This window comes from Papio anubis, chromosome 17 (genome assembly GCF_008728515.1).
Source record: "Papio anubis isolate 15944 chromosome 17, Panubis1.0, whole genome shotgun sequence".
NCBI lineage: Eukaryota > Metazoa > Chordata > Mammalia > Primates > Cercopithecidae > Papio > Papio anubis.
Genome location: NC_044992.1, coordinates 69,018,671 through 69,039,961, shown reverse-complemented (window position 1 = coordinate 69,039,961; position 21,291 = coordinate 69,018,671). Strand labels below are relative to the sequence as shown.

The following is a 21,291-nucleotide window of genomic DNA, read 5'->3' as shown; positions in this document are numbered from 1 at the left end:
TTGATAACACCTTTCTAGGAAAAGCGTGGACTCCCAGGAGGACAAGGCTGGTGCTGAGAATCCCCAGCCTGAACTATTTAGTAGCCCAAGGACGGACACTCCTTGCCCATCTCTCTCTGTCCACCAGGTTTGTGTCCTGGCCAAGCTCAGGTCAGGAGTTATGTCAATGTTCCAGCCACGACACCTTAGATCTATCCTTCCTTCCATTATCCATCCACGATCCATCCACCATCCATCCACCATCCCCATCCACTTCCCACCATCCTACCTACATCCACTACCATCATCCCATCACTCCCGTCATCATCACTACTTCTGTCGCCCTCATCACCACCACCACTGTCATCAAATCACCACCACCAGCACCACCGTCATCCCCATCCCCCTCATCACTATCACCTCTATTATCACCATCACTACCATCATCCCTATCAACTATCACCATCACTACCATCATCCCTATCAACACCACCACCACCACCATCACCACACCCATCCGCCGCCATCATCACCCACATCCGCACCATCCCACCATCTCCATCCACCACCGCCGCCACCGCCGTCCACCATCATGATCCTTCCGCCGCCGCCACGTCGCCACCACCGTCCATAAATCTTAAATCTTCACGTCCGCCGCCATAAATCACCGCCGCCGTCCCGCCATTAAATCTTAAATCCGCCCCGTCCGCCGCAAATCCGCCGTCGATCCGCCACCTGCGTAATCACCACCGCCGCCGATCCGTCCGCAAATCGCTTAAATCGTCACCGTCCGCCGCCACCACGTCCGCCACGATCCGCCATCGTCATCCGCCGCCGTCGATCAATGGTCACGTCCGCCGCTCCTGCGTCCGTCGTCACGTCACCGTCGATCTGCATCCGCCGCCGTCCGCCGTCGATCCCCATCGCCGCCGTCCGTCACGTCATAATCCGCCGCCACCATAATCGTCCTTGCATCCGCCTCCATCCATCCATCCATCCATCCATCCATCCACCATCCATCCATCCATCCTTCCATCCATCCCCCCCCTCCATTCCACTATCCCGTCCATCCATCCATTCCACCCATCCACCACTAATCACTGTCCTTCATCATCTCCACTATCACCATCACCCCATCACCACGACCATCATCATCACTGTCATTACCATCCCCATCATCCTTATCACCACCACCACCATCACCACTGCTGTAACTTCTTGAACAACCACAACCTGTCAGGGACCCTGCCCGGGGCCTGCTTGCTCAATCTCATTTTACAGGATGATCCCTTTTTATGGATGAGGAAACCAAGGCTCACAGAGAAGCCCGGGGGAAGACACACAAGTTTCACCCCACTGAGTTAGGACAAAGCTGGGATTCTCCCTGGGGTCTGTGGACCTACAAACAGGTGTCCCTCCACCTTGCCTGCATCTCTGCAGGTGGGCATGGCTGCTATGGGAGGGAGGAAGGAGGAGGGAAGAGGGAAGAGGGAGGAGGGAAGAGGGAGGAGGGAGGAGAGCAGAGCTGCCCCATGTCTTATTCTTTACTCAGCATCACCAGGAGGGAGTAACCTTGGGGGGAATCAGGACCACTGCTCTTCTCAGGGTTGAAAAGAGGCCCAGACAGGTGAAGGCCTCCTGGGCACCCTTCCCGGAGGGCAAGGCTGTTAGAGTGGCAGCCACAGGAGGCAGCGAGGGCTGCTGGGCTGCCTCTTCCTCTTCTTGGGGCCAAAGCTCTGGAAGAAGGCCTGTGCCATGGCTGGGACCCAGAAGTTCCCAGGTCCTTCTCACCCTGTCCCTGGCTAGGGAGCAGGGCAGTCCCTCCCCAGCCCACAGAGGTGAGTCCCAGCCTGGCCACTGCCTTTGGGCCTCTCCCCTCTCTTTCTCTCCAGCCGTCTTCCTGGGAGGTAGCCCTAAATTCTCAGGGTACAAGCATGTCCCCCACAACAGGCAGAGCAGGGTGGGGGCCATAGGAGGGGACCCCATACCTCCACCCTCCCTTGAAGCAAGCTGCCGGCTTCCAGGCAGCTGTGAGCACAGTGGGGCCGCGAGCAGCCAGGTCCCATGAGGCCACAGGAAGCAGAGAGGACACCAAGACCCCAGGGGAGCCAGGGCCCAGGTCAGTGCAGAAGAGGAAAAAAGACGTCGGGCTGGCAGGTGTGGGTTTGCACCCACAGAGCTGCGCAAGAAGGGCATGCACAGCTGGCAGAAGCTGGAGAAACAGGCCCGGCCTGAAAGGTGCCCAGACACCTTACAGAAACCCCACAAGCTCACCTTTGTTGAGGGTGTGAGCTGGTGGGGGCACTTCCCCAGACCCCTCCCTGGACCCCATGGAGTGGGCAGAACACAGTTCTGGGAGTCAAAACGGTGGCTGCGGTTCTCTGCCCTGTGAGCTAAGGAACCTCGGCAGCCTTCCTTGCGCCTCGTGTCTGCCTGGAAAACGGGACGCCCCCTTCACAGGGTCATTGTGAGGTTTGAATGGGACCTGGGGGGCTTTGGAAACAAGAGGCAGCCCACTGTAGATTCCAGCCCAGCCCCCTCACCCTGCCCAGGTCGTACTGATCGACGACCTCCCGTGGTGACCTTCAGTTCTCCAGGGCCACCGGGGGTGTTGAAGCCATGAGGCCACAATTCCAGGGCAGGTGCTGAAGCTGGGCTGCTGGGGAGCCTCCAGCCAGGCTGCGGCGGGGAGCCTGGAGGGCCAGGCTGGAGCAACAGTGAGGGGACAGCTGCCACAGAAACTCTCTGCACAGGCTGATGTCATTGCTCAGAGGCAGTGACCGTTCATTAGGACCTGCTCCAGGCTGGCCTGGGCTCCCCAAAGTCATCTCAGGGGCCCTGCATGTGCAGGACAGGCCCCTCTGAGGAGCCGCTGGAGGCTGTGGGCTCCTCCCAGGCGCAGCACGCACACGCAGTGTCACTGGCCATCTGTCCTTGAGGTCAGGGTTGCTGCCCTGTTTTACAGAAGGGAAGACCAAGCCCAAAGGCTTGTGAACCCGCCCTGGGGGCTGAGGTTGGTTTCTAGCATGGGTTGAGTGGCAGGCGGGGCGAGGACTCACCGACCACCATGATGTTGAACTCGAAGCCCTGCTTCATGGCCTTCCGGCGCATCTGCTCCAGGATAGAGTCAATCCCCACGTAGCCAAAGTCCACCGGGGCCTTCTCGTTCCGTGGTGCGGGCACCTGCTTGAGCCCGGCATCTCTGGGGGTGTCGGCCATGTCGCCAACGCAGCTAGGAGCCGTCTCAGTGGCTGGGGAAGGAAGAGCAGAGGAGTTAGAGCGAGACAGGGCCTCACACACAGGCACCTGCCAGGTGGATGTCACACCCAACCTTGGATGGAGAAACTGAGACACTGAGGCTCAGAAAGGCGAAGCGACTTGCCCAGGAGACCCCTGAGAATTCCCCAGGGTGGATGCCCCTGGCCATGGTGTCCTCTAAAAAGCTACCATCCTGCAGCCACGCTGCCTCCCCAGCAAAGCTCCATCCCCAGACTCCCAAGGCCAGGCTTTTCCATCTCCTCTTCTAGGAGTTGTGCCAACGTGGGGGCCCCCTCCGCTCTAAGGCAGGGCTGACCCTAAACTCCTGTCTCTGTACCCTGGAGGGCTGCTCAGACAAGGGTGTAGGGCGCTCTCCTCTCCCCGCCTCCACACGGCCTCCAGCCACCCAGGTGGACCTGGCCCTCTCCTTCACCTCCACTCAGATAAACCTGCTGCCACTCAAAGGCCTTAGAGGCCGACCCGGGAGCCAAGACGCAGGAGGGACAGTCTTGTAAGAAAGCGGGATAGAACCAGCGTCTGTCCCTGCCTCCCACGTCCCCATGGACGGGCTTGTAAGAAAGGGGGATAGAACCGGCGTCCGTCCCCGCCTCCCATGTCCCCATGGACGGTCTTGTAAGAAAGGGGGATAGAACCGGCATCCGTCCCCGCCTCCCATGTCCCCATGGACGGTCTTGTAAGAAACGGGGATAGAACCGGCCTCTGTCCCCGCCTCCCACGTCCCCATGGACGGTCTTGTAAGAAAGGGGGATGGAACCAGCATCTGTCCCCACCTCCCATGTCTCCATGGATGGTCTTGCAAGAAAGGGGGACAGAACCAGCGTACGTCCCCATGGAGTTGTGTGTTCAATCCCATACCACGAGCCAGTAGTCCTGAGGGAAGGAAAAGTGCTGGGTGCAGGGCGGGTACCTGGGTGCAGAGCTGCCCCTGGGTGCACGGAGGGGAGGGGGCACCCAGTCCACCTCTGCCTCCCCCTGGACTGACCCAGGCGGCCATCTTGTCTGCCTGGCCAGCACCCGCGGGCTGCACACCCACAGGCCAGGACCAAGTTTTACTCTCAGGTCTGTGGGGCACGTGGGGCTGAACTTCCCGAAATCACTCAAGCCTCTTCTGTCTGTAGGTCCCTTCGATGGCCTTGCCTTGGCTGCTGTTAAGACTCCACACATGGGTCAGAGGCCTGGGGCTGGGGGCGGGCGCCCAGAAGGCACCTGCCAAAGACCTGGATCCTCCCACGCAGCGGAGTTCCAGGGGTTCCCAGGATGGGGCTGGTTCCCACCAGGGCTGGCTGGAGGGCACACGGGCCAGGTCCCAGCGCACCGCAGACTAGCCACACTCACTGGTGCATGCGCGTGGGTGCAGACAACTCGCTGGTCACAGAGGCAGTGCCTCCGCTAGTCCCCACAGGCAGGAGCTGCCCTTGGTGGCCCTCAGCTCCCAAGCAGGCTGGGCTGCTCCTGTTCTGGGCCCCCTCCCCGCTTGGGCCCTGCTCTGCCTGCCGGGAGACTTTCGCCCCATCCTGCCTCCCAAGGAGGATCTGGCCTCAGGCATCCTGCGCTAAGACAGGGACCACACAGCGTGCTCCCAGGCAGGGCCTCTCCTGCCAGCCCTCGGGGAGGGGAGTGGCTTTTCCCTGGGAAGGGTGGGCACCCACCAGGGACAGCCACAGGGGAGTGGAGCCGGCGTGGGAGCCAGGGCCACAGCGTGGGAGGCTGCAGGGGGCACATCCCCGGTGACGGGCAGGTGGCCCACGCCCACTCCTCACCCTGCCCAGAAGACGGGAGGCAGGCTTCCAGGCCAGGAGGGGCCAGGGGAGACTTCAGTTCAACTGCCCTTCCACTTGCTGGGCAAGAACCAAACTCAAAAAATGCTCACTGAGCACCCCCACCTGGCTGCACCCCCGTCCCCAGACGCCTCCAGCCATCCCCCTCAGCCTATTTCACTGGAGCGGTCAGAGGGTGTCGGAGGGAGACTCCCCAGGCCTGAGGCATCAGAGGTGAGAGAGGAAAAGACTCTGGAAGCCAGAAACTGGGGCCTGGTTTATCCTCACAAGCACCTCCCTGTCTTCTCAGCCTCCACGGGGCGCAGGAATTCCTATCTTATGGAACAGGGGGAACAAAGGAACAATATCATTCCTTGTTGGGAACCGCCAAGGGGGTCCACACAGCTCCGCTGCTGACAGCAATACCCCCAGGCAGACCTGGAGGCCAGATCTCCTCTTTCTGTGCCCCCACGTGCCCCCACCCCCAGGCCATGCAGCCTGGAAGCCTTTGGGGCTTTGCTCCTGCTTCTGCTCCCCTTTCAGAAATACTCTCCCCTGGGTTTTCAGAACCTTTAAATAAACAAAGACACAGCCTGCATCTGGCCCCGGACCATGTGGCTTCGGGGCCGCTTCCTGGAGCCAGACATGGGGCCTTGCCTTGCGGGGCAGCAGTTCAGCCCCAACCCACGTGACCGAAAATTGCTTCCATCTGCCTGTGGGTCTGAGAGTCATTTTGCCCGGGACTGGGACCAGCCCCTACCCACCCCCACCTCCCCCCAGCATCCCTCAACCCTCCCCAGCAAGGCCTGGGGGGAGGTGCTGCCCCCTGAACTCTCCTTCCTCGCCCCCAACGCCCCTGGGGCCCAGAGCGAGAGAGGGGCGGCCTCTGCTGCAGCTGGGCCCCTCCCCAGGCACCAGCACTCTGCAGAAAGTCAAACCAAACATCCTGCCCGCCAGGGGCCCTGCTTGAGAAATAATCATAAAACACCGCCGAGCCCCATCTTTGCCATTGACGTAGGGCAGTGGCTGGCCTTCTGCACAGGTGAGAGCCATTCCTGCGACCCCTCCCTCGACAGGCGGCCTTGCAGGCCCCAGCTGGCCCGCAGGCAGGCACAGAGAGAGCAATGCCAAAGCCCGCCTCATTCTCCTACCTGGCCAGGTGAGCTCTGGGGTCTGCCTTCAGGAACCCCAAGTGAGAGAAGCAGACACCCCACACCCAGAGACACTTTCGTGAACTAAAACTTTGATTTCCACAGAAAGCCACCAGGGGCCTGGCCCCTGGACCCCATGGTGCTCGGGCGGCTGGAAAGAATGGTAAAGACCAGCCACTCCATTGTCTGTGACCACAACACTGTCCAAGGCCTGCGCAGCTCAGCGTGGTAGCTGCTGGCCACGTGACTTTTCCTTTTAATTGCCATAACATCTACCACGGTCACTTTTTTGAAGTGTGCAGTCCAGTGGTGTTAAGTACATTCACAATGTTGTGTAACCAATCTCCAGAACTTTTTCATCTTGTAAAACAAACTGTCCTCATTAAACAACTCCCCAGCCCCAGCCCCCAAGCCTCTGGCAAGCTCCATTCTCCTGTTTCTCTGAATCTGACTACTCTAGGGACCTCGTATAAGTGGATCCTACAGGGTTGCCTTTTTGTGACCAAATTATTTCACTTAGTGTAATACCGTAAAGGTTCACTCGTGCTGTCACAGGTATCACAACTTCCTCTTTATGGCTCATTCAAATTCCTTGTATGTTCCACCCTTTATTTTTTTATTTATGTATTTAATTTTTTCTTCTTTGAGACGGAGTCTCACTCTGTCGCCCAGGCTGGAGTGCAGTGGCGCGATCTCGGCTCACTGCAAGCTCCGCCTCCTGGGTTCACACCATTCTCCTGCCTCAGCCTCCAGAGTAGCTGGGACTACAGGTGCCTGCCACCTCGCCCGGCTAGTTTTTTTGTATTTTTTAGTAGAGACGGCGTTTCGCCGTGTTAGCCAGGATGGTCTCGATCTCCTGACCTCGTGATCCGCCCGTCTCGGCCTCCCAAAGTGCTGGGATTACAGGCTTGAGCCACCGCACCCGGCCTATTTATTTATTTTTGATTCGGAGTTTTGCTCTTGTTGTCCAGGCTGGAGTGCAATGGCGCAATCTCGGCTCACCGAAACCTCTGCCTCCCGGGTTCAAGCAATTCTCCTGCCTCAGCCTCCGGAGTAACTGGGATTACAGGCACGCGCCACCACGCCTGGCTAATTTTGTATTTTTAGTAGAGATGGGGTTTCTCCATGTTGGTCAGGCTGGTCTCGAACTCCTGACCTCAGATGATCCACCTGCCTCGGCCTCCCAAAGTGCTGGGATTATAGGTGTGGGCCACCGCTCCCAGCCTGCTCTACTTTTGATCTCTCCATTCATTTGACCACAGGCATGCGGGTTGTTTCTACCCATTGGCTACTGTGAACAGAGCCGCTATGAATGTGGGTGTACAAATGCCTCTAGCTCTTTAAGAGAGCATTCTCTTGAATCCATACCCAGAAGTGGAATTATGGGATGGTATGGTGGTTCTTGTTTTAGTTTTTTGAGGAATTGCCACAACGCGTTCACAAGGGACTTCTGAGCACTGGACACTGAGCTAGTCCAACTGAGGAAGGGAATTTTTATTTATTTTTATTTAAAATTTAAATAGCCACATTTCATAAACGGCAACTATACTGGATGGTACAGAATTCCAGTCCAACCTACTCTTTACTAATGAGAAACGGAGGTCCACAGAGTGATTTTTTTCCTGAAATGCCACTGTAAGTGGCCAGGCCAGCACAAGGCCTTCACTGAATTTGGCTACCCTGAAATTTCACATTCCTGCTTGTGATATGTGGTTAACACCTGTGTCCCCTCCATAGACCGCGGGCTCCAGCAAGACGGCAGCTGCCCCGCTGGGATCCCCACTGCACTTCCAGGCCTCGCCCTGCTACCAACACGGGTGTGCAAGGATCTATCTGGGTCCCTGCTTTCCATTCTTTCGGGTATCCAGACTAATTATCACCACTACCCACGTTGACTCTCAGAAAGGTTCTGATTTGGACAGTAACTGACAGGTCACCCCACAGTCAAAGCAAAATGCAGAGCTTCCCTCCTGGCTCCACGGCTGAGAGTCAGGGGCCTGGGGCTCTGGGTCTGGTTCTGGTTTCAAATGACCTTTTGCAAGTCTCTCCACCCTGGGAAACAGGCCAGCACCTCCTGACCTCCCTCCCAGCTCCTGCTCTGCGAGCTCCTGGGTGCCCAAGGCTGTGGCTTGCTCAGTGATATCCCAGCTCCTAGTGCAGCCCCTGGGTAGCACAACACACCCGCTCCAGAAATAACTAACACATCCGCCAACAGATGCATGGAGGAACCCACCGTGGTGAGTCCGCACAGTGGACTATGACTCAGCCATAAAAAGGCACGAGCATGCTCCAACAGAGATGAACTTTGAAAACATTCCAACTGCAAGAAACCAAGCACAAAAGGTCACATCTTTTATGGTTCTAGTTATATGAAACGTTCAGAGTAAGTACATCTATAGGGACAAAGAGCAGACTGGTGACTTCCAGGGGCTGGGGGAAGGGGAGTGACTGTGGACCGAGGATGGCGTTTCCTTTCGGGGTGAGGAAAACATTCTGGAATTAGAGGTGATGCTTATAGAAGGCTGTGAAAAAATGCCACTCAACTGTGCTTTCTGAATCAGGGGATGGTGTAATATGGAAATTATATCCCCATGAGGAAGGGAGAGGAAGGGAAAGAAGGGAGGGAGGGAGGGGAAAGGCAGGAGGGAAGGAAGGAAAAAAGGGAGGGGAGGAGGGAGGGAGGGAAGGAGGGAAAGAAGGCAGTCATTTCTAGTAGAGATGGATTGAAGAGTCCAGTGGGTGCAACAAACCGCCATGGCACATGTATTCCTATGTAACAAACCTGCGCGTTCTGCACGTGTATCCCGGAACGTAAAGTAAAATAAAATAAAGAAAAGAGTCCAATGTTTTCCACAAGTGCCCAGGAGCCAGCTTTACAGCCCAGAGGACAGTTGAGGCCCAGATGCCAACACTTAGGCCTGAGTTCCTCAAGTTGGTGTTGCCAGACTGTGCCCCAGACAAGCCCCCCATCAGACAAGCCCCCCAGCTTCTTGCAGCAAGGACGTTTCTGGGGTGGCAGCCAGCCGGAGGTGTGAGGTGGCAGGAGACCTTGACGGTTTCTCTGCACGTTCCCATTCTGAACCCAGGCCTTGTGCCAGGGCCCCTCTGCCATTCACTGGCACTGGTGGCAGTGGGTCACTGGTCCTGTGATGGGGACTGCCCCTACATCTGCCCATCTTGGGGACCAGCTCCCTCCTCCCCGCCGGCATCCACTGGGCCATCTTTTCTCCAGAGCTGCGGGTGGGTCTAAGGCAGGGATGAAAGGGCTGTAATCCACTCAGCCTTGAGCCAGCACCCTCTGCCAATGTCTGCGCTTGGTGACAAGCGCAGGGGCCTGCCAAGGATGGGGGAATCGGATCACTGTCTGTGGCTGGGATGGGGGCTGTAGGCTATCTGGCTGGGAGACAGTGCCCAGAGAGGAGGCAGCTATTGGATGTGGCACACTTTAGAGGCACTCACATTCATCACAGCCCCAGGGCTGACCTTGGCCCACCTGGCCCGGTGCCGAGGGAGAGGCTTGGCACAGCAGGCTTGCAAAGCCCGACTTGGAAACCAAGACCCAGGGGCCGCCCTTCTCTGCCCACCCCTCCCTGTGTGTCATGCTGCCTGGTCTACGACCCAGAAATGTCCACACATGTCCCATCAGCCTTGCTGGCCAAATGCAGAGATGGTGTCGCTGGGGCAAGGGACCCTGAGCCACCGCCCAATGCCATTCCCAGCTTCAGGGGACAGCCACCTGGTACCCATGTCACAGCCGGGCCTGCAGCCCAGGACAAAGCTCTGAAGTCAAGTCAATGCCATTCCCATCTTCCCCAAATCCAACCCACGCCTGGCTCTCAGAGCACGGACTGAAATGGCCACATCCCCACACACCTCGTCAGTCACTGCCAATGGTGGCCAAGCTGAATGCAAGGTCATCCTCCTCCTGCCCACGGAGGCCTGTGAAGCCACTGACCAGGCCACAGCAGTGGAGCCAGTGGCACTCACCACACCCTGTCAGTCTTCCAGGCCCGTGTCCAGGAGAAAGCTGCCGGCAACTGCAGCTGGTGCCCTTGCCCTGGGGAACACTTCCTTGCCTCCATCCACCCCGGCCCAGCATGGGCCCAGCACTCTCCTTACTTTGCCTCATAACAACACACACAGGAGCAGCCTCAAGCTGCCCTCCCTCTACAGGCTCCCCGGAATCCAGACCCTGGGGCCACCACTCCTGCGGCAGCCCTACCGCCACCTGCAGGCCTTCCCAGAACCCTTGAGCTCCCGGAGGACTTCAGGTCCTATAAATTAACAGATGCTCCCTGTCCCCCACAAAGGGGCTTCTTAAAGGTGAGTGAGTCCCTGATGCAGGCAATGCTAGGGGGACAGGGTCCAGCCAGGGCTGCTCCCTCTTCCTCTCCTACCTCCCTGGGTGCCTGCAAAGTCCTTCAGATCCCTGCTGAATCCTGGGGAAGCCCTGCCTCGCAACCAGGGCTTACCCTCCCTGCTCCCACACAGAGCCTGGCCTCTGCGTCCAGGCAGTCTCCCCACGATGGTAACTGAATAGTGATGTGTGCGGTTTCCTCTCACCATGACCCCCCACGTAGGGTTTGTGAAGCCAGACACCTCATCCATCAATCACGCTCACTCCGGCCCGGCTTTCTTCAGAGCACCGTAGGGCTCACGGCAAAGCCCCAGCAAAAAGTCTGGTGAATGAATATGAACAAATGAAGAAGCAAAGCTCATCAGAGCTGTCGAGGTTTACTGGGGCTCTCTGTGCCAGGCGTTACTCTAATTTTTTTTTAGAGAGTGGGTCTCACTAATGTTGGTCAGGCTGGTTTTGAACTCCTGGCCTCAAGCGATCCTCCCACCTTGGTCTCCCAAAGTGCTGGGATTATAGACATAAGCCACGGCACCCAGCCCCAGGTGTTACTCTAAACGCTGCTCAGGAATTATTATAACTCATGGATCATCACACATTCCTATAAAGTAGTCACTGATACTGTCCCATTTCACAGATAAGGAAACTGAGGCCAAGAGGACTTTTGTCAATCATGAGGGTCGCAAAGCGAGTAAGCGGTAGAGCCAGGATTCGAAGCCAGGTAGGTGAGCCCCAGGCTGCTGACCCCCTCCCGAGGCCAGGTCTTTGGGCACCATGGAAAGGCTGGAGAAGTATGGGGTTCCTGCAGCCAGGACCCAGAAGGTGCCAACTGTGGTGTGGGTAGCTCAGCACTAGGCCTTGGCCTCCAGCTCCTCCCTCAGTTGCTCTCCCCCAGGGAGTTGGAGGCAGAGCCCTGAACTGCCAGGAGAAGATTCCACCCGCCAGTCAGGGAAAGTTGCCAGGGCTCTTCCCAGGGCTTAGAGCCACTCCAGGCCTATCAAAGCCCATGAGCGTTTTAGATTCCATAACTTCCTTGCAAGAAAGGTGATCGTACCAGCTACTGGGCCGGGCTGGGGGTCCCAGATTCCAGGGGCCCTCTTAGGCCTATGGCTCTCCCAGGACACAGATGCTTACTTGAGAAACCCTAGTGCACCAGGGGTCCCACAGCCAAAATGAAGAGACAGAGCTGCCCTGGGGCCCCTGCCAAAGCTCCCAGGTGAATCTACCCAGCAGACACCAAAATGTCCATCCCTCATCTGAAAACTCCACCTCCAGAAGGCCGCCCCAGGTTGGGCTGACAAAATCTACAGAGGCCTCAACGATGACTTCTCACTTCAGGTATGAGTGAGTGGGTTGAGGGAGAAGCTATTGTTAACTATTAATAGTTCAGGAAATGCAGGTAAAGGAAAGAGAATGATAAGGCAACAGGGCTGGAAACTGGACACACGTGCAGAGGTGGGCAGACCTCAGAGAAAGAACTGCTCTGGAACAAGATGGTAAAGAAACTATAGACAATAATGGTAGACGATGATCCCGGGGTTCCAGTGGACCAAGACCACAACACTGATTCATTTGACAAGTATTTATTGAGTGTCTACTTCACAGTAACAAACAGATGACACTACAGGCTTGAGAACAGTCAGAATGAAAACAGCGGTGGCACATGGGAATTTCAAGTTCATTTATTTAAATGTTTATTAGCAAAGACTTCCGGGCAGATCTGAAGCAGTCTTTAACATGTAAGGAATTCACAATCTGAATTGTCCTGTACAGTAGTACAGGACATGTGTGTGCCACAAACCTCTTTTAGAATCTGGTGAAAAGTAAAGACTCTCCCTAGAAAAGTATACATTGAAGACAGACAGACAGACATGCAGGCATTTTGGAGGGTTCATCAAAGAATCCCTAGGCCAGTGGATCCCAATTAAAAACAATAACTTGGCACTCTGGGAGGCTGAGGTGGGAGGATCGTTTGAGCCCAGGAGTTCAAGACCAGCCCGGGCAATGTAGCGAGACCCCATCCCTATAAAATGAAATAAAATGAGAATAAAAAAAAGAACTTGGTGTGATGAGAACTTACAGAATTTAATAGGGTTATCTCAGCATTACCTTCAGCACTCTCTAAACTTTCGACCACACACACAAAGTTCTGGGTTCTACAGCTAGAGAAGAGGGAAGGCAGGTTAAAAAAATTATTCAAGGTAGAAGATTAGTCTGAGAAACAAAGAGGTAAGAGGAGAAGACTGAGGCCAGCTGGCCTCCATCCCTGAGCTCCAGCAGGAAGAGCCCCCAAGTGAGAACAAGTTGCTGTTCATGGACAGTGGACTCCAGAGGGGGTGGACAGAGACGTTGAGGAATGTCATCCCTGGGGTGAAAACAGGATATTTTCCCATCTCAACTCCGCTTTTCACTGCATTGTGTTCCTATTAACCTACCCAAGCTACTACAAACACTCCATAAATGTCACTGGGGACTTCCTGTTCTCTTCTAAAGATGGAAACACTGAATATAAATGACCAAATTGTGCAAAAGTGTGTGGGTGGGGGATCAAGGACTGAATTTTTAAAATGCACACAGCTCATCTAATTTGTTAACTAACTCCAAATCCAATTACACTTCACACTTTGTATGGGGCAAGAAGCGTCTCCTCAAAGTCTGCTTAGGACCTGGGATGCCGGAAATCTGAGACTCTGCCTTCCCCTCCTGAGAAACTCTGAAATCCTGCTTAGAAATTGAGCACAATGGCTCTGGCCTCCCAGAGAAAGACACGGATTTGCAAAGGCAAAGAGCTGCATTTTTCTCCGAGCTGGAGCTCTTTCCGGTTTCCACGATGGGGCTTAAACAAAGCCACAGCTTTACAGTTCCCCTGTCAGTGCTCTCTCCTTCTTGGGGAGCGACAAGGTGGAAGAGCCAACAAGAACCCTGTGTGCTCCCTTGCAGGACCTGGAAAGGACAGGTGGTGTGAGTCTGTCTCTATCTAGCCTCCTCTTTCATTCATTCAGGGGCCCCAGGCGCCCCCAAGGCAGGGGGGGCAGGGGTCCCCACTTTTAATGCCGGCCAAGGTTCCTCCAGCTTTTCCCTCGCCAAACCTTTTCAAGCAAACCTCTCCTCTATTGTGGAGGAAGGAATCTCAAGCAGCTCTGCCTTTCTGCCAGCACGGTTTCAATTGGCCCCAGTCGGTAAAGTCAAATTTGGACAAGGTCCAAGGGCTCCCCACACCACCCGCCCCTTTCTGGAAGAGGCCCTCCTCTGTTCTTTCATTTGCAACCCGCCACCTCCCTAGCCTGAGTTTTTTCACCCAGGCTTCATGGCCTATTGAGACATCAATCTTGGGCCAGAGCAAGCTCTGACCTGCAAACCATCGCCATTCACTTCCTAAAGAGCCACTCTCAGAACTCAGGCTGCAGGGAGGGCAGGCCAAAGATGAATCCTCTGACTTCTGGTGTGGTGTGTGGGGGGTGCTATTTTATATTCTGTTTTCCGCTGCCCTCTTGCCTTGCCCCCGCCCCTGAAGTGGATCCACTGCAGAGGGAGGATCAGGGAATGGCCCTGATGCCTCCCCCACCCCAGGGAACCTTCTAGCAGGAGCGGCCCCTACCCCAAAGCAACCCCAAGATCCAGCCTGTGCCAGCCCTCTGGCCATGTCCACAGTGGCCAGCCAACCACAGAGATTCCATTAGTTCTTGGCAAATCTGCAAACTTAAAAAGAGAAAGAAAAGTTCCCCCGTGGGTGGGTGGACACTGGCCATCTGTCACAGGCTGGAATTTCCTCTTATCAGGGATGTCCCCTAAGCAGGGGTGGGGGAGGGCAGGGCCCAGAGCCTCCCTCTCTCCAGCCCCTTCTGCTATCAGCAGGCCTGTCAGCAGATACACAGCAGAGCTTGGCAGTGAGGCAACAACAGGGGCTGGGGGGTCTGGGGTTCCACCTCCCCCAACTTATGAAATCATCTGAAATAACAAAACGTAGACAAGGGTCTCTGGGGTGCAACAGGGTGGCTCCCTGCCAGGAACTGGGTAGAAAAAAAAAGCTTTCCCCTAATTCCCTTCTGCTGTGCAGATCAGGCCCTGAGGATGCTGCAGAGGCTGCCCCATGCCCAGGCCCTTCAGAGAGAGCAGGGGGCTGGCTGGAGGCAGGGCCTGCTTGGGGGTGGGGGACAGGCAGGGAGGGGCACATTCCTGGGCCATGAGTAGGAGCCTGACTAAATGACTCCTTCAGGAGGGAGAAAGACGCACACAACTGTCTGATTATAGCCAGAGGGGCTGGGAAGGTGCGGGGAAAGCGGTGAAGGGGCCAGCTGCTCCAGGTGCCCCCAATCCATGTAGCACCCACCTGGGCTGATGAGAGTTGGGAGATTGGAGTTGTTTTCTCTCCCCATCTCCAGGCCCTGCCCCAGGAGTCCTCCTGCTCAGGAGCCTGGGAGTTGAGGAGGTCTGGAAGCAGTGGGCCCACAGTGCCATTGCCTTGGGAACCCACAAGGCCTTGGATGTGGCTCCCTCGGTCCTAGCTTTGCAGGCAGCCTACCTGGACTGCACCCACCTCCCAGAAGAGCTGCTCAGAATCCTGCATGTCCGAAAGAAAGACCAATCAAAGAAGTGAGGAAGCCGAAGAGAGGCCTTATGAAAGCTTATGACGCATTTTCCAAGTGCACACCCCAGCAACTTCAAATGCTTTCTGAAGTAAGGATGGGGATGGTTGGTTGGATGAATGGATGGGTGTATGGGTGTATGAATGGGTGAGTGGGTGGGTGGGTGGATGGACAGATGGATGAATGGATGGGTAGGTGGATGAACAGGCAGGTGAATGGATGGGTGGGTGGATGAATGAGCAAATGGATGAATGACTGGATGGTTGGGTGGATGAGTAGATGGATGGATGAGTGGATGAGTGGATGGATGGATGGACGAGCAGACGGGCGGACGATGAACTGGCGGACGAGCGGACGAGCAGACTATGGACGGGGCGACGAGTGGACGGGCAGACGGACGGGGCGAAACGATGGGTAAGAGGATTTGACGGACGATATTGAGCACCATGGATGGGTGACGAGCGGGATGGCAAGGAGTGGACGGATGGACGATGACGGGGCAGATTCGCACGCGAGCGGACGGGCAGACGGACGGGCGGAGCGGACGGGCAGATGACGCGATGGACGGCGAGTGGACGGGCAAGTGAGCGGACGGACAGACGATGGACGGGCGGATGGGCAGGTGGAGCGGAACCGGACGATGAGTGGACGGGTGCAGTGACGATGGACGGATGATGGGTGAACGATGGACGGCGACGAGACGGTGACGGAGGACGGATAGGTGGATGAGTGGATGGATGGATGGATGGATAGATGGGTGAATGAGTGGATAGGTGGAAGAGTGAATGAGTGGATAGGTGGATGGATGGGTGGATAGACAGACGGCGGATGATGGATAGATGAGTGGATGGGTGGGTGGGTGGATGGGTGGGTGGCTGGAAAGACAGGTAGGTGGAAAGATGGGTGGATAGGTGGATGTTGCCTATCCAAGGAGTCTCAGAAACACACACATACCCTTTCATCCCAGACTCTCCCCAGGAAAAAGCAGTGTGCGTAGACCACTACCTGGTCACACCTCGAGACAGTCACTTTCATCCTCTCTGGAACACTGCCTTGGGGGATGCTGCACAGGGCATCCAAGCAACCCTGAGCTCAGGGTATGAGACACCAGGAAGCAGCAGGCGTACTGTGATCCCGCGGGCCTGCACTGTGGCCCCTGCTGCCTGCACTGTGGCATGAAGCTCAGATGCACCTCTGGACTTGGGGTTCTGACCAGACGGAGCCACCAGTCCTCTGAAGAATGAAACACACAGGGGTCACCCTTGCCTCCGAGCTGCAGGGAATGACGACCACCCAGCCCTTCTTCTCCCCAAATCTTCTCCAGGCTTTTGTGCATGGTTCTGCTGACCTTCCTCCAGTCTCTGGCGATTCTTTCAGCCTCTGCTGGCTCCTCCTCCACCCTCACCCGCGGAGTCTAGCTGACTTCACCCAGCCCCTGGACATTCAATGCCAACAATGCCACCTTCTTTGTCCAGATTCACACTTGACTGCCAGCCTGACTCAAAGACGTGTCCCTGGGCCCCACTGTGCCAGGCCCTCTGCTGGGTCCTGGCTATCTGCAGCCACTGCCACTGTCAAGCCCCGACATCTGAAGACACCTTGAACCAAACGACCGTGCCCCAGGCTGAACTCTGGAGCTCCCATCCCACCTGCCTCCCACCCCATCCTCCATCAAAGTGAACGGCCTCTCCAGCCAACAGCTATTGCAGCTAGATCTCTAGGGGCCGGGCCTGGGCCCTCCATTTCCATTACTCCAAATCCACTCATCCATCCCAAACTTCCATCAATGTTAACCCAACACATCTCACAGCCACCTGCAATCTAAGCTACCACCATTAACTGTCCCTACCCCAATCCCTCCTCCTCAAAGCGGCAGGAGGCCTGTGTAAAATTTATTAATCTGATCATTTCCCTCCATGAAGCCGTGACTGGTTTCCATTGCACCTGGGATAAACCATATTCCTGTGGCTCCAGAATCCTGTCCTACCACCGACGTGCGGTGTGACCCTGAGCAAGTAACTTCAACACTCTACACCTCAATGTTATTACAAGTGAAATGGGATGATAACATCTGTCTCATAAGAATGCTGGGGATCAAATGAGATATTTATTTATGAAGCACATAGTGTTGTGCCTGGTCAGTAAATGCTTGAAGTCTTTGTTAACAAAACACACTCCCCTAACCTACTCTTCAGCTTCCATCCACGCACAGCCTCCCTGGCTGCCTTTCAGCTCTTCCAACGAGGCTACCCACAGAGGTCCTCCCTGCTGGGGCCATCCTTTCTCCATGCTGTTGTTCCTAGAACTCCCTCTTGTTTTCCCAGGATAGCTCATCTACACTGGGTCCCTCAGTTCTTACACACGTGGCCCTCAGATTGCTGTCTGGGGTCTGTCGCATTCACTGCCCACAAAACCTTACACGTCCGAAGCACCCAGTAAGATGCTGTGAATGAGTGAATAAATGAATGAATGAATGGCCAGCCTGCTGCCCTTTCGTCCGGGCCCTCCTCTCTCCCAGACCAGCATGGGGGCAGCCACGGCTCCCGTCTACCCCGGTAACACCACTCGTCTACCCTGGCAACAACTCCCTCTGTGCCGGCCGTGCCGGCCAGAGTCCTTTCCCACGGCGTTCCCGCGGCTTTGGTGTGTGGCCACCTGTGAATGAGAGGCTCATGATTTCCGGCTTCCATCGTCCTTCTGGAGCCACAAAGCATTAAGGCGGAAGGATGGATGAGCTTCCTGGGACAGCCAGGGTGGGAGGCCGCTTCAGGAAATTTTGTTCAGGAAATGGTCAGTGTGGGATGAGGCGCCCGGTGGGGAGGGGAGTGGGGTGGGGACTTGGGGCCTGGCTGTTCTCCAGCCAGGGACTCTAATCCCCACCCACTTCCCCGCCCATTCCCCAACCCCAGTGCTGGGCTCAGGACCCCTGGGGGCTCTCCTAGGAACACAGAAGACACAGTAAGGACCAGGGACACAGGACAAGTAGAGCCCGTGGGCAGGGGGCCTCCAGCCAGAACACCTGAGCCTATGCCTGGCTCCAACCAGACACGGAGACCCTGGCCAGGCCAGTCCCCACACTGAGGCAGGGGGGTCCCTTAGAGGCCGCTGGTCACCAAGCACTGCGTGGCACACAAGCCACGGAGGGCTAGCATCTTCCCAGACACCAGCAGAGGCTCAGACATCTTGTGGCCCAAGGATGACTTGGTCCCAGCGTCTATCCACCTGTAGTCCTGCATGAAAAGCCTGACGTGACATGGCCGGCCCCAACAGAAGAGTGATTCGGGAACCGGCTAAGCGGATTTAGTAACTGGCAAACTGGATTTAGTAACTGAGACACTGCCAGGGCCTTGGTAGAAGTCCCGAATGTACCAGACCCAGCCCTGACCCCCACAGAGCTCCGCCGAGCACTAAAAGGTACAGAGGCCAAGCTGAGCATCAAAGGAACACTGACCCCAGGGCTGACCGGTGCTCCGCACTCTACAGTTTATAAACGGCTCACATTTACCTGATCGCAACTGACCCTCTCCTGTGAGGCCTTCTTTAGATTCTCCGTTCTCTAAAGTAATCAGTTGTGCCTTTTGAAATCAGAGCAAAGTAATAAAACCGCAGTAATAGTGTGTTCTTATGAACACTGTGATGTTAGCTGGTTAAATGACGGAGCCCCCAGGGTCTCCCACACTGCCCCAGTCCTGTGTCCCTTCTGGTCCCGGCCCACCCTCCATACTTCCTGCTTCTCTTCTTTCTCCTCCTCCCGAGGACCCAGGGCCTGGGGTTGACCTACTGTGGGACTCCAACGGTGATCTCCGGGAAGAAATGCCGGCTTCCTCCTTCCACCTAGTAGTGACCCCTGGCTCGCTCACGCTCACGCAGCCAACACGGGCGGCAGCCGGAACCTGGAAGCTCCTAGGGTGGGAGCCTGTCCCCTCCCAGGCCCCTTCCAGCCCGAACTCCGGGAAGAAGCTACATTCATATGGTAATTTCTCCCAAGGCTGGGAGGGGGAAGGGGCCTGGCCGGAGCCTGACCGTTTTCCAGAGGTTGCATCCACTGGGCCTTCCAAGCCAGCTGGGCTCCTCGGCTGTGTCCCTGAGGGATGGTAACAGACTGCAGCACCAACTGCCCACCGGCTGGCTGGGGAGTGGGTACCCAGATGCGGGCCAGGGCCAGGGCCTTCGTTTTACAGGTCATGTGGTGGTTTAAAGTAGGCACTTTAACGGGTACACATTTGTGTTACAGTTTACTCGTGCGTGTGTGTGTGTGCGCGCGCGCGCGCGCGCGCGTGTGTGTGTGTGTGTGTGTGTGTGTAACAGTCCAGAAACACGGTAACACATTGATTCCCCAAGACGGTGGCCCTGGGAGACCTGTGGCCACCCTCACCTGGGGCCCCCAGCACTTCCATCCTCCCCCAGGAAGGTCCTGTCAACCCAGCTTTGAAGTTGGTCCCAGGGAAGAATCCTCTCAGAAAAATAAAAGTCACTTCCCCCAGCCTAAGCCCAGCCCCCTACCAGGGGTGAGTTACACCAAACTCACCCTCTCCCTCCCCTCCCACTTCCTCTCTCACGCTGCAACTAGCTGCAAGCAGCTCACCCACCCAGGCCTGCCAATATACCACAGAAAAGACACGCGAACCTTGCATTTCCCCTTTCTGACTTGTTCTGGGTTCCAACAGGCAAAGGAAACTGGAAGTCAGCAGCCAGGACCCAGCTGCAGGCCGCCGGGGCCATTGTGCATCCCCAGCCACACCCGTCCCTGTGCTGATTCAATGTCCACTCATCCTAGTTCATGGAGCGAGGCATGGACTCAAGATGAAACAAAGGGGGCCTTGGCCTCCTGGGGCTCACAGTGCCCGACGCCTGTGAGAGCAACCTCAGAGCACAGTACAGAGAAATGGCTGTGACACGGACTTGCAGCACCTGGCTGGCCAAGCACAGCAATGCACCCCCACCGGGCCTGGGTCCCTCAGCAGACACACGGCTTAAAGGCTGGTTGGCTAAACCACATGACCCTGTAATTACCCAAGAGAAATGAAAAACGTGTTCACACAAAAACCTGTAGACCGGCACTCACTGCAGAACTCTTCACAACAGCCAAGTAGAAACAACCCAAATGTCCATCAGCAGATGAAGAGATACGCAGTGTGGTCTATCCACGATGGAATATTATTCAGCCATGAAAAAGAATGAAGCACCAGCACCTGCTACAATGTGGATGAGCCTTGAAAACATTCTACTGGCCGGGCGCGGTGGCTCAAGCCTGTAATCCCAGCACTTTGGGAGGCCGAGACGGGCGGATCACAAGGTCAGGAGATCGAGACCATCCTGGCTAACACGGTGAAACCCCGTCTCTACTAAAAAATACAAAAAACTAGCCGGGCGCAGTGGCGGGCGCCTGTAGTCCCAGCTACTCGGGAGGCTGAGGCAGGAGAATGGCGTGAACCCGGGAGGCGGAGCTTGCAGTGAGCTGAGATCCGGCCACTGCACTACAGCCTGGGCGGCAGAGCGAGACTCCGTCTCAAAAAAAAAAAAAAAAAAAAAGAAAACATTCTACCAAGTGAAAGGAGCCAGACATCAAGGTCACATATTGTAGGATTCCATTTATACAAACTATCTAGAACAGGTAAATTCATAGAGACGAAAGCAGATGAGCGGTGGCTAGGGGCGGAGAGTCCGGAGTTGGGAACGGGGAATGGCTAATGGCGACAGGGTCTCTTTCGGGGATGATGAAACGTGCTGGGATTAATGGCGATGGCTGTGTAACTGTGATGGTTAATTTTCTGTGTTAATTGGACTGGGCTATGGGGCACCTAGCTATTTGGTCAAACACTATTCTGAGTGTGTCTGCGAGGGTATTTTTGGATGAGTTTAATATTTAACTCTTTACCTTTTAGGAAAAAAAAAAAAAAGTTCAGCTCACTCCCAGCACTCACTTAATTTTACATAAACATGCTCTTTGAGGCTGAAGCAAATCTGACTGATGTTCTATGTGAAAATTAAATATAAAAACCGGACAGGTGCGGGTAGCTCATGCCTGTAATCCCTGCACTTTGGGAAGCCGACATGGGCGGATCACTTGAGGTCAGGAGTTTGAGACCAGCCTTGTTAACCTGGTGAAACACCGTCTCTACTAAAAATACAAAAAATTAGGCAGGTGTGGTGGCAGGCACCTTGTAATCCCAGCTAAACTCGGG

At 55.8% G+C, this 21,291-nt stretch overlaps 1 protein-coding gene across 13 annotated transcripts in view; it reads right to left on the bottom strand.

The window, feature by feature from the left end:
• SEPTIN9 (septin 9) overlaps nucleotides 1–21,291 on the bottom strand; it is a 211,500-nt gene that overhangs the window by 14,846 nt on the left and 175,363 nt on the right. For 12 of the 13 annotated variants that reach the window (XM_003913501.3, XM_021928040.2, XM_031657809.1 and 9 more), the window contains one exon: nucleotides 3,039–3,230. In XM_003913501.3, coding sequence (XP_003913550.1) covers nucleotides 3,039–3,230 — 192 coding nt within the window. Of the gene's footprint in view, nucleotides 1–3,038; nucleotides 3,231–18,887; nucleotides 19,052–21,291 lie in introns of those variants that run through there. The other variant, XM_021928043.2, reaches the window with a different exon arrangement.